Raw genomic sequence first — 13504 nt, forward strand, 5'->3', positions numbered from 1 at the left:
CTGTTATGTCCCCAGGGTTTAATCAAATATCCCCCTTGCTGGCCCATAGGTAGGTTGTGATACAGGGGCACAGTTTATGGAATGCTGACCATACATTCAATAACTATAGGCTTCTAATAATGTTTTGTATAAATGTCCTTTTTTACAACTGTACAGTAACACTCTGTCTTTTGGTCTGGAAATATGTGAACACCACAGAAAGAAACAAGAGCCCTAACCAAAAACAATGAAATCACTATTATGCAGATAATGTAGTTTTCAGCATCCACAGTTTACAAGTTATAATTCCAAGAGAGGTTTGAGGAAAGAAATATAAGACAAAGCAAGAACAAATTAAGATAAAAGAAGAAAACAAAAGAATTGATTTCTCACTGTCTTTTTTCAGGAATTCTTCCCAAATTCCTCAAAATTGGTAGACAACAATTTGATCAATATTGCCATTCCTCAGAAGAAGCTCATTCTCCTATACACTGGAATCAATCCTCTAATACAGGTGGACTGACATTCTGGCATGAATGCAGCAGCCTCTTCATTTACATTATTGCTAATATAGTTCTCCCGTATTTAAATATGATCTATACATTCATATATATTCAACTTCATCCTTTTGGACAAGTCTCACAAATACTGACAGAGGTGTAATGTGGGAAGAAAAATTTAGCTGTGCTGTGGCTGGATTAGGTTAACATAATTCCTGAATACTTTTAAAAGTAATAAGTAGAAATTTCAATAGTCCACACAGCAAAAGGGTATGTTGGAATGAAATTAGTTTTGTGCTAAAGAATACCTCAAAGGCAAATTAATAATGGCCTTTCAGTAATCGTAATACTGAACATCAACATTTTAAAGTTGAGTTTTTGGCAACTAGCTGGACTAGTTTCTTGGATCATTTTCAGCTGTTGAAAGAACATGTTTGATCTGCATGGTGCTGTTCAGAAGATAAGGATGACTACAAACAAAAGCCTATGCAGCTATATTTATTCTGCTGTCTCTTTCATCAGACTTGGTTTAAAATGAATTGGAACCTTTATTCGCTTAAGAGTAAAATTTGTAGCCCCCTCTAGTCATATACATAACATGCTTAAGATTGTCCTACATGCCTTATGGAAGGAAGACAGACAAGAAGTGGTCTCCAAGAACTACTTTTTCTGAATTATGTGGACACAACCTTGCATCTGCACTGCATGTTCCAGTATGATGATGCATGAAAGCACATAAGTTCACAAACAAATTGTAATATGAACACACAGAAACTGATACCTGTGGGTGCAAATTAGATACTAAAATCAACGCATATTTTTGTAAGAGCAAAAAAAAATCAAGTTTGGCTTGATTTTAGTAATTTAAACTATTTTTTAATAGTTTCACAGATAAAACTGCACTCAAACCAGATGTTTCACAATAGCAAAATAAAACAGGCTGAAAGATGCTGCTATATTTAAAGAAGGAAAATATACAGCATTGCCAATTTTAACTTTGACAGCTTTCAGCACTCGTTTTTAATCCATAAAGCTACTTTTCAGAGTGCATGTGCAATGTATAAAACAGATACTTATACTCTGAAAATCATTTTTCATTATTGTAAATGTGCTTGTCAGGAGTGAAAAACACTGGAAATGGGACAGCTGAAATTCTGATTGCATGCAAATAGCCAAGGACAGTGTTGGCCCTGCCTTCTCCAACGAGAAAGCCCACGAATCAAATGATCTTGCTGTTCTCCCAGAACTGAGTTGGATTTTTTTAAGTATATTAAAACCAAAGATCTTCTCTATTTCTAGAGAGTGCTATTGCTGAGATTATCAGCTACAGATATCATTCATAAAAGTAGCACTTCATGAAACAGTTTATGACATTTTTGCTGTAAGCGCTACTATTTCTTCCTTTTTCTTTTCACAAAATGTCTAGATAATTCTCCATTTCACACTAAACAAACAAGAATCTATGTTACTACCAACGTAGTTTATAGAACTACTGTACAATTACATCAAAATTTCAGGTTAAAAATGGATGAAAATATTTACCTCTTTACTAATAGGTAGGGAAGTTTAAGTTAATTGTTAATCATCTATGACTTTAAGAAGTTAGAGTATGAAAAATTCTGAGATCAAACAGTATTTTTGTATATAGTTTTAACATTCCAGAGTAAAAAAGTATCACAAGAAATCCTGCTGCTAAACGTTAGGACCCATTCTTTTATCTGTGCAAGACTATTTGTAAGATATTAGCAGCATTCTCAGTCAGCGGAATGAGTGTTCCAAATGCAGTATTACCAAAATCCAAGGTGGATAAAAAGCAATGATTTATTAAAACAAAAAAAAAAAAAGATGTTTCTACATTTAAATTGGATTTTTCTTGATAAAATGCTTTTTGAGGAAAACATCTATCTAAAATAGTTTTAATTAAGACACATTATAGCTCACAGACATCCCCTCACAGAATAGGGATTATAAATTCTAATTCTATAGTATAAGACAATATATTCATGTAGTGTTTATGAAAAGTTTTGTAAATAAGTTCCAACAGCTCATGGATTAGAGACTCAATTTTATGAAGTTCTGGGGGATTCTGTATACATTATTTAGGTTAATCTTTCTATCTACCCAGTGGGACTCAGTGCTCAGTCGTGAAGATACGATAAGAGATGCTTAGTTTTGCAGTTCTCAAACTGTGGATTTGTGTCTCAGAGATAACATGCTTGTTAACAGCAAAAATGTTTTAAAATAAATAAATATATAGAGGTGAGAAATAACAGACTTCAACCCTATTGTCCATCCCTCTGCAAATTTGTGTACACTGAGTCAATCCCTTACCTCTCTCTAAAAGTGTAAAGTTTAAAAAACTTCAATGAATTGAAAAGTTCAATGAATTGTTGAGGGCAGAATAGATATGGACAAGGAGATGAAGTCTGGGGATAAATGTGAGAAGGAAGGGACAGTCAGTAGAAACAAAAAGTAAAACTGTTTGAGCAGCATATTCCAGAAGTCCTGAGGTCTTTCTGAGTGAAGCCTTCATTGATCTGAGATCTACCATACCATTCTCTCACTAGAATGAAAAACCTATAATGGCAGCAGGCCGTAAAAGAGACCCAGTTTGGGAATATTTTAATGAAGTTCCTCTACCTTTGGCATGCATGTAAAATGCAAACAGAGCAACAAAGAAATGCAAGGCCTGCTTGCCTGAATGAAACAACATCACGAGAAGTGTACCTTCTTGGGAGGAAGCTGCGTTGAAGATGATGAAAAGAACATGTCTGAACATGAAGGTTTTTCAGGTTGGTAAATTTTTATTTCATTCTTCTTTCTTAATGACTGCCTGTCTTCCTTCTGGACTATTCTTGATTTCTCATATTTGAGGAAAAATATAGCTGTTACTCTATAGTACTATCATTTTAGATGCAGTTGCGATCAAAAAATAAATAGCAGAAATAGGCAGATCTTCCTTTTACAATTTCACCTTTAAAGTAGTACTGAGTGTCAGTGAATGCCGTGAGTAATACTAAATGAGCAGTATGGGAATTATAATTAAACAACTGCATTGACATTTTTTTTTTTTTAGGAGAATCCATCCTAAACATACAGGATTCTGAAGACTATCCACCTTCAAGATCACCTCATTTTCTATAGTTTCAGAATTATCTGCCAATGATAGTGTCAGTTACAACGTGTCTGTCACATAGCCACATTATATCACCTGTAGCAAAATGAAAAAAAAATCTCCATCATCCAAAAACAACCACAGATAAGTTTTTGATAAGAACCAGCAGATTACAAAAAGAGGTAATTGATGAAAAAATTGCTTGGTTTGTTTATGCAACAAACTCTCCTTTCTGTATGATTGAGAACCCACGCTTCATTAACATGGTTCAGGCATTAAGACCAGGATATAGTCCACCCAACAAAGCAGATGTTGCAGGCAAATTGTTGGATAAAGTGTATGAAAGAGAAATTGAGCAGTGTGCAAAAGGTCTAGAGGATAAAATTGTTAACTTGAGTCTTGATGGGTGGAGCAATGTCCACAATGATCCTGCTGTATGTGCTTGTGTGATAACAGATGGGAATGTCTTCCTTCCAGAAACAATTGATACATCAGGAAATGCACACACAGCAGAATACTTACAAGAAGTAGCAGTAAAAGCTATAACAAACTGTGAAAAAAAAAATTAAAATGTCTAGTACACAGCTTGGTCACAGACAATGCTGCAAATGTATCCAAGATGAGAAGAAATTATTTAGAAGAGAGTCCCAAGCTAATAACATATGGTTGCAGTGCTCATTTGATGCACCACCTAGCCAAAGACTTCATTGTTCCAGAAATAAAGGCCAATGTTGTTGAAATTGCAAAATACTTCTGTAACAACCACTTTGCAGCAGCTGCTCTGAAAAAAGTGGGAGGAACCAAGCTAACTCTCCCACCAGACACGCAATGGAACTCAGTAGTGGACTGTTTCAGGCACTATATCAAGAACCGGCCTAATCTAATGAGAGTTTGTGAACAAAATCGGGGAAAAATAGATTGCACTGTCACAGTCAAAGTTCTCAACATTGGGCTTAAGAGAAATGTTGAACACATGCCGAGCACCCTGAGAAACCCATTTCTGTAGCCTTGAACAAAATGCAGGCAAATAGCTGTTTTATTGTTGATGCTGTTGAAATTTGCAAGGAACTGAGTGAGATCTTAAAAAGAGAATTATGCAATGACAGAGTTAAATTACAAGCATTAAAAAAACTAATGGGACAAGCACTATCTCCAGCTCATTTTCTTGCAAATATTTTCAGTACTTGGTACCAGGGTCAAACCTTAACTGCTGAAGAAGAGGAGCTGGCTATAACATGGACATCCAGCAATCATCCCTCCAGAACGCCAACTATAATAAACTTCAGAGCTAAGGGTGAACTGTTCAAGAAATACGTTTGCTGATGATGTTTTAAAGAAAGTCACACCAGTGAACTGGTGGAAGTCACTTAAGCACTTGGATTCAGAGACTGTGGAAGTGATAATCTCACTTTTAATAGCAGTAGCTTCTTCTGCCAGTGTAGAAAGAATATTTTCTTCCTTTGGACTAATTCATTCCAAATTGAGAAATCGTTTGAGACCTGAATAAGCAGGAAAGCTTGTTTTTCTTTTCCAGATTATGAACAAACAGGAAAATGAAGGTGGAGATGACTGAGTTAGCTGCAGAAGTCAATATTTTAAGTTTCTCATGTTGACCTGGTTAACATAGTTGATTTGATTTTTGTTTTTATGCAAAATATATTTCATGTGACTATTTTAGTTAAAAACTAAACAATCCTGATTTTAACAAAAACAAACCTGATTAAAAAAAATTTAAATGTTTAACTAAATTTAAAAAATTCATATGCTTGTTTTGCTAAAATATTATATGTTTGCTGTTGAAGAAAAAAATCCAGAACACATAATGTCATTGTTTTAGTTAAATAAAACAATTTAAATGTCTGTCTGGTGATATTCTCCTCCTAATACAGCATGGCAAGAAAATCCTACAAATATTAATGATTAACCTGTTGAATTGGAGATAGTTCACTTTCCAATGACTTTATAAAGACCTGCTTCAATCACCTTTGGTAAATGAAATAACCAAACAATCATTCATTTTCTGATATAGCTGGAAAACTAATCTGAAAAGTTTTCAAAATAAATCACTTAAAAAAATCTATAGCGTGTACCTTCTAAAAATGAAATCTACATTTATCTCTGAGTTGTGAAGAGTATTTATTAAGTTATAAGAACCAACAAGAATGCACTTTTATGTAGAAATCCATGATTAAATTAAGTCTTCCTGACTATTGATTTAAATCATGATTTAAATCAAATACACCCTGCAGAAATCTCTCTGGTGAGTCCAGACTCCAGGGAATTGCTTTTCATTGCAAATTCTTCTAACATCAGCTGTCTGACTTAGAGGTTGTGACTATCATTTCAAGCAATCACTAAATAGGGAAAAGTTGAATTTAAAAGACAAAAAAAAGGGGTGCCAAACAATAAAACTTATGGTGAGCAAAACACCCCAAAATATTTTCAAAATGCATGCCTTCCTTCTAAAAACAGTATACTTGTGATTTAAAGAATTATGTAAGTGCACAAAAATACAGAAAGTAGCTGCAAAAGATTCTGCAGAAAGTACTCTTGTAAGAGAATACTTTCTGTAAATTAATGGGAATAATGCAGCTATGTTATGATTGAAATTAAGTACGAAATTTTTACATTAGCTGTTCCAATATATAGAAGGTAAAAAGAAAAAAAAAATCATAGTAAACTCACCTGTCACTGCCTCGTAACATCTTGGGGTCAAAATACCTGTAGTCATCTGTCTCCTATTAAAAAGAAGGGTTGTTCAAATCAGCACATTTTTATCTTAAACACCGTAGCTTTGTGATTTTTTTGGGTAAAATTTTTCATTAAGCCATTTTCAAATCAATGTACGGTTACATTTAGAAACTACATTATATAAAGTAATAAAAATTATGAGACCCATGTACATTTTCAATTTTTGTATTTCATTGAAAAACCACTCTATAAATACTCATTCTCCCACAGCAATAAAGATGCTATGAAGGGTGCTATTGAGTGCAGTCTTTGTTTTTGGCTCATTTGAAATTCACTGCAACCAAACTATCCAAAATACACTGGTTGCATAATATGTCCCCACAGCAAAAGTAATATGTGAAAAGAAAAATAAAGGTGTCACTAGCTTTAGAGGCACATAATGTAGTTTGTTCCAGAAGTTAAAAATTTTCTAGGCCACAATAAGACCTACTATCTATTTATAACAACCAAAAATCCTTGTGGGACTGAATACCACAACAGATCAAATCATCCAGTTTCCATTATGAAACTTATACTTGTATAATTTCATGTCATGATTTATGGCTACTATTAAAACAAAAATTTTGGGTACAAATGAGAGGAATTATACAAGGGCTTGAAAAGTTTTGACTGGTTGAAGTTATTATAGGAAAGGATTTTTTCTTCATTCAAAGCATTTCCAAGACATATCCAATATTTTCATTGGCAGTGAGCAAGACTTTTGTCAAATACCACAGGGAAAAAAAGGAACCCCCCCTCACAATTCTACTTAAATGTTTCTGACAATTAATTGGCTTTCAACAATTTCCACACTAACTTTCATCCTTATATTGCAAGGTGTAATGTGTGGATGGATAACTGTGCCCAGGCAGGACCCCATTAAACTTCACTGAGACTACATGCTGATATAGCAGTCTACTCATGTGGTGGTACACATTGCAGGATTGGGGTCTGTGTGTCTTGTTGATTTACTTTAGTATAACAACTCCAGATCTTTACCTCCAATGATAACACAATATTTTATATACATATGCACATAAGATATTTTAAAAATTTGCTTATTTTCTTTAAGGATCACAGAATAATTACTTGAACTTAAAAAAAGGTATTTTACCCTAAAAATTAGGGGTCTCAAAAAACTCAATTTAGGTCTAGTGTCACACAGTCTCTGTATAGAGGTTTAATAAATTCAACTGGGAATTTCAGCAGCACTTGCTGGGTCTGGAAGGATTCATGATTTTGACAGGGTCATATATGCAGGCGGTAAGCAAACTTCAAAGTAACAACATAGAAATTAACAGACATTCCTAGACTAACTCTAAAATTGAGAAGAATTAAAGACACTTTAACCTTGACAAAGAATTTCAGGTTTCCTGCTAATTGGAACTAATTACAGATTAATGTTAGTCAAAAAGCATACTTAAAAAATCAATACTATGAACATTCCCAATGAGAATATCATTGCTGTATGTTCAGTGTAGCGTTCAAAGAGAAAATAGCTGATGAAAAGTCAAACATAAAAAGCAAATCAGAGGACTAGAAAACTGGCTGGCTAAAACAGTTTAAATATTTACTTGAATACTGCGGAAGTCAGATCTCAGCCTGAGAAAATGAGGTTACTCACCCAGTACAGTAATTGAGGTGACAGTAACTGCAGGTGCAGTAGTGCCTCCTGTACCTCGGATCAGAGATCTTTGGTAGCCTTGCCCATTGGGCCGCACATGTGCTCCTCCCCTTCTCGTGCTCTGAGGTTCAACTGACCTCAGTTCCTTTTCCACTGCAGAGTCTGTGTTTGAACTCCAAAGCAGAGGGGAGGAGGGCACGAAATGGAGCATCTCGAAGAGCCTTAGTTACTGCACAGGGTGAGTAAAGTTCTCTTCTTCTTCGAGTAGTGTACCTGTAGGTGACTGTTCAGCAGTGCCCCTAGAGGGAAGGCTGGAGCTTCCAAGGATGATAGGACAGTCTGTCCTAGTAGAGCACGATGCCTCATCGTGGGTCATGGCATAGTGTTGGCTAAAAGTGTTTGTGTATGCCTGGGTGGCAGCTTTGCAATTATCAATAACTGACATGTTGTTTAGAAAGGCAATTGAAGTGAAGAGCGAGTGAGTGGAATGCGTTCGAGTTCCAGGTGGGGGGTTACAATTTGTGTCATTTAGCAGAGGGGTAGCCGTGTTAGTCTGGATCTGTAAAAAGCGACAAGAGAGTCCTGTGGCACCTTACAGACTAACAGAAGTATTGGAGCATAAGCTTTCATGGATGAATATACTTCGTCAGACGCATTCACCCACGAAAGCTTATGCTCCAATACTTCTGTTAGCCTATAAGGTGCCACAGGACTCTTTGTTGCAATTTGTGTCATTGGTAGCAAAGGGGGATGCACTCTGAGATCCATTTGGAAAGGTGTTGTTTGGCTATGGCTGCTCACGTTGATCTTTCAGCAATAGAGGAATAAGCATGGTGAATACCTGAAAGATTTAGTTCTGTCAAGGTAAAAGGCTAATGGTTGTCTGACATCCAAGATGTGTAACGTGTTGGTTGCCATGTGGCTTTGGGAAGGAGGAGGGAAGGTGGATAGGTTGGTTTTGAAGGAAAGAGGACAGCATCTTAGGTAAGAATTTTGGGTTTGGTCATAACATGACCTTGATTTTGTGAAAGACTGTGTATGGCGGGTATGCCAGGAGAGCACCCATCTCTCCTACTCATCGGGCAGATGAGATGGTGATGAGAAATGCTGTTTTCATGGATAGGTATACGTAGGAGCACATTGCCATGCTCAAACAGGGGGCCAGTGAGACAGTGCAAAACTAGGATGGGATCCCAAGGTAGGGTCAAGTCTCGTATTTGAGGATACTGGTTTTGAAGGCCCTTAAGGAATCTTTCTGTTACTGTGTGGATAAATATGGAATAACCTATCCTGGGGTGGAATGCAGTGATTGTGGCCAGGTGTCTGAACGGAGCTTGTGGAGAGTCCTGATCTTTTAAATTCTAGAGTGTAGTCTAGAATGAGAGACAAAGGAGCACTCATTGCAGGGACATGTTTGGTGTTGCACCAAGTTCAGAATCTTTTCCATTTATAGAGGTACGTTATATCACATTTGCTATTTAAAAGAATCTCTTTCATCTCTTCTGAGGTCATTGCCGAATCCTGGAACCATACAGGAGTCATGCCTTCAGATGTGGGAGTTCTAGATTGGGATAGAGGATTTGGCCGGTGTTCTGTGAGAGGAGGTGTGGAGTCAACTGTAGGGTGATTGGTGCACAGACTGCCATGTGCATGAGGTAAGGATACCAAATCTGTGGTGGCCATGTTGGGGCCATGAGAATAACTGTGGCTTGTTCCATCTTGTGAAGCCCTTTGAACAATAGCGGAAATGGTGGAAAGCCACAGTGTAGGGGTGCAACCCATGTAATAAGTAAGCACAACTGTGGACATTTGGCAACTTTGGGTGTGCTGAAGATATCTATGTTCGGGAATCCCCAGCAGTTGAACGTGTCCTGAAGGGCTCTTGTGTCTAACTCCCAGTTGTGATCTTGTGAGAATCTCCTGCTCAGTGAGTCTGCCATGACGTTCTGGTGTCCAGGTAGGTATGAGACCGAGATGCTGATGATGTATTGGATACACCAGTTCCAAAATTTTAGTGCTTCTGATCACAGGGACCTTGCTCCCCCATGTCTTTTGATATAAAACATGCAGGTAATGTTGTCCATCATTGCTCTTCTTTACGGCCCTTTGTCTATTAATGGTAGAAAGTGTCGGCATGCATTGCTTATTGCATGTAATTCTAGGAGACTGATGTGCAACACTGATTCTGAGGGGGATCACCTGCCCTGTACCATGGAGGTCTGTAGATGTGCTTCCTACCCGTGTAGGGAGGTGTCGGTTGTTTGTATCAAGGACAGTGTTGGGTGAAGGAAGGGCATCCCCAACATTTTGGGATTGTGTACACCAGTCCAATGAGTCCTTGATTTTGACTGGTATCAATAGCAGGTTTGTTTAGGCTGTGTCTGTGGGGTACATACACTGTTTGTAGCCATCCCTGAAGATGGCACATATGTAATCTGGTATGTTTCACAACAAACATGGCCCCTGCCATATGACTGAGCAGTTGTAGAGATGTTCTGGCAGATATCTGTGGGCTGGTGGCTCACAGTGGAGATGATACTATTACCAAAAATCTGTGACTTGGGAGGAAGGCTCTTGCTTTGGCAGCCTCCAGCTGATTCCCAATAAATTCCAGAGCTGTACTGGTGTCAGGACCAACTTTTGTATGTTTATCTGAAGGCTGAGGTTGGAGAAAAGGTCCATCATTTTTCTTATCGCTTTGACAGTGTAGACTCTGGAGGGAGCTTTGAGGAGGCAGTCATCTAGATATGGGAATATTACAACCCGCTGTTTGTGTAGGTGCACTGCCACCACGAGGACTTTGGAAAATACCGATGACACTGTAGAAAGCCAAAAGGGTAGTACCTTGTTTTAGTAATGGTTGGACCCCAGGATGAAGCTGAGCAATCGCCTCTGGGAAGGGTGTATGGTGATATGGAAGTACGTGTCTTCCAGGTCAAAGGCTGGGAACTAGTCCCCCTGTTACAGTGCTGGGATAATTGTTGATAGTGTGATCATCTTGAAGCATTGTAGTTTGATGAATTTTTTGAGATTCCTCAAATCTAGGATAAGTATCTACTCAGCTAATTTTTTTTGGATCAGAAAATAGTGGGAATAAAAATCTTTCCCTCTGTGTTAGAATGGGACCAGTTCTATGGCTCCCAGCTGCAGAAGGTGGTTTATTTCTTCTTGCAGAAAGTGTTTGTGAAAAGGGTCCCTGAAGAGGGATGGGGAGGTGGGATGGCTGAGTGAGAGGGGAACGGAATGAAGTACCCTCTGTTGGTGATTTCCAAGACCCACTTGTCCGAGGTGCCTTGTTGCCGTAAGAGGTAGAAGGTGGCCAAGTAGCCGCCAAACTGATGGTCTATTGAAGATGGTTGCACCAACTGGACCAGAGGGAGGCATCTTAGGGCCTCGACCAAAGCTTCAATATTGTTGTTTGGAGGTCAATGTGTGAGATATAGCCCCTTGAGTTCTGCCTGAGTTTGGGAGGACGCCTCTGTTGCCTACATTGCGTGCCATACTGTTGCTGACGTGTGAAATGTATAGGCTGAAACCTTGGGATAGCCTGGTTTCTACCCTATCTTCTCTTAGGTGCTGGTGTATATATGCTGAGTGAACGGAGTATCACTCCAGAGTCTTTTAAAGAATGGAGGGACACATCCATGTGCTCGGCGAAGAGTTTAGGCCCTTCAAAGAGAAGATCTTTGACAGTGGTCTGCACCTCTCTGGGGAATACGAAGAGGTGAAGCCATGAAGCTTGTCTCATCACCACCGATGTTGCAATGAAGCAAGGAGCCATGTCCGCAGAGTCCAAAGAGCCTTGCAGTGCTATATGGGCCAGGAGTTGTCTTTCCATCACCAGTGCCTGGAATGGCTCCTTTTTGTCGTCTGGGAAGAGTTGACAGAATTCTTGAAATTTTGAATAGTTCATATGATTAAATGTGGGTAGGAGTGCCTCACAGTTAGCAATGTAGAACTGGACTGTAGATGAAGAGTATGCTTTATGACTGAAGAGGTCTAGCCTCTTCTAGTCCCTGTCACACGGGGTTGTCCTAAAGTGGTGGTATTGCCTCTTCTCTTATAGTGTATTGACCATGAGAGAACTTGGGAGTAGAGTGGGAGAACAGAAATTCAATGTCTTTAGTGAAGACGTGGTATTTCTTATCTGCTTGCTTGCAAGTTGGTAGTATTGAGGCTGGGGTCTGTCAGATCACCTTGGCAGGGTCCAACAAGGTTTCTTGGTGCATGGTGAATGAGGGTTGGTTGATGACAGTGCCAATGGTGACTGCTGTGTTGGAGAGGTACTGGAGCCAGAGTCTGAGACTGGATGCAGAGAGCTCTCCACTCGTAAGAGTTTTACCCTCAGTTCATGGTCCTTTCTGGACTGGGCCTTCAACTTGAGGCAGTGGGTACACTTCTGAGGGACATATCCCTCACCAAGACAGCATATGCACTGTGCATGACCGTCGTTTACAGGTATGGCCTCATGACACGAGAGGCACCTCTTGAAACCAGGGGATCTCTCAAGAAGGGAGAGCTTCCCAATAGGGAAGGGCATAGCAAAGGAAACCTACGCTAAGCTAAAGCATAATGGAGAGGAAAGAGCAATGGAATTATTTTTTTAAGTGGGAAGAAAAAGGAGACAGCTAATATCTAGAAATTATAATGGAAACACTACTATTACTAACGGATATGGATGTCTGAAGGGCTCTGCTCAAGATTCCATCCCAGATCAAAGATGGTTGAGAAGGAACTGAGGCAGTTGAACCACACAATGCTATACAGATGCCGCTCACGGTGCAAGATGGGGAGGAGCGCATGTGTGGCCCAACAGGCATTGCTACCGATGATCTCTGATCTCAGGTGCAGGGGATGCTACTGCACCCACAATGGAGCACCCACAGGGACACTATTCAAAGAAGAACTGATACTTTGTTTGCAAATTTCCAGTAAAGTCAATTTTGTGCTCGTTTCCTTATATGTATTTGCATTCAGTCATTATATGACTTTGGTTTAGACACCTCTCTCTCTAAAAGGAAGGTACGATCATTACAATTGTATTAAGATTCTACATTGGGAAGGAAAGAAATGCCCAGAGGAAAAGACCTGCCCCTCCTCACATCTGTGATTAAGAAGCGGTCCTTTGTAATTTGTCAATTCCCTACAAACCTTCCAGCAATCCAAGATATCTATGAGTATACAGTATCTATTTGTATATAGGGACCTGAGAACTATTAAACACTTTTGGTACAGTGAGTACATTATTTTTTTTAGCTCCTTTGGCAGCTGACTAAGTAAAGGAAGGAAATGGATAAGAAGGAAAAGACGGTTACTCACCTTTGTAACTGTTGTTCTTCGAGATGTGTTGCTCATATCCATTCCAGTTAGGTGTGCGCGCCGCGTGTGCATGTTCGTCGGAAGATTTTTACCCTAGCAACTCTGGTGGGCCGGCAGGTCGCCCCCTAGAGTGGCGCCGGCATGGCGCCTGATATATATACCCCTGCCGGCCGGCTCGCTCCTCAGTTCCTTCTTGCCGGCTACTCCGACAGTGGGGAAGGAGGGTGGGTGTGGAAT

General features: G+C 39.1%; 1 protein-coding gene across 1 annotated transcript in view; it reads right to left on the minus strand.

The window, feature by feature from the left end:
• Positions 1-13504, minus strand: part of SCFD1 (sec1 family domain containing 1) — a 168483-nt gene that overhangs the window by 16519 nt on the left and 138460 nt on the right. The window contains exon 21 of the mRNA XM_030559349.1: positions 6280-6332. Within this exon, the coding sequence (XP_030415209.1) occupies positions 6280-6332 (53 nt within the window). The remainder of the gene's footprint in view (positions 1-6279; positions 6333-13504) is intronic.

This window comes from Gopherus evgoodei, chromosome 4 (genome assembly GCF_007399415.2).
Source record: "Gopherus evgoodei ecotype Sinaloan lineage chromosome 4, rGopEvg1_v1.p, whole genome shotgun sequence".
In the NCBI taxonomy this organism is placed as follows: domain Eukaryota; kingdom Metazoa; phylum Chordata; order Testudines; family Testudinidae; genus Gopherus; species Gopherus evgoodei.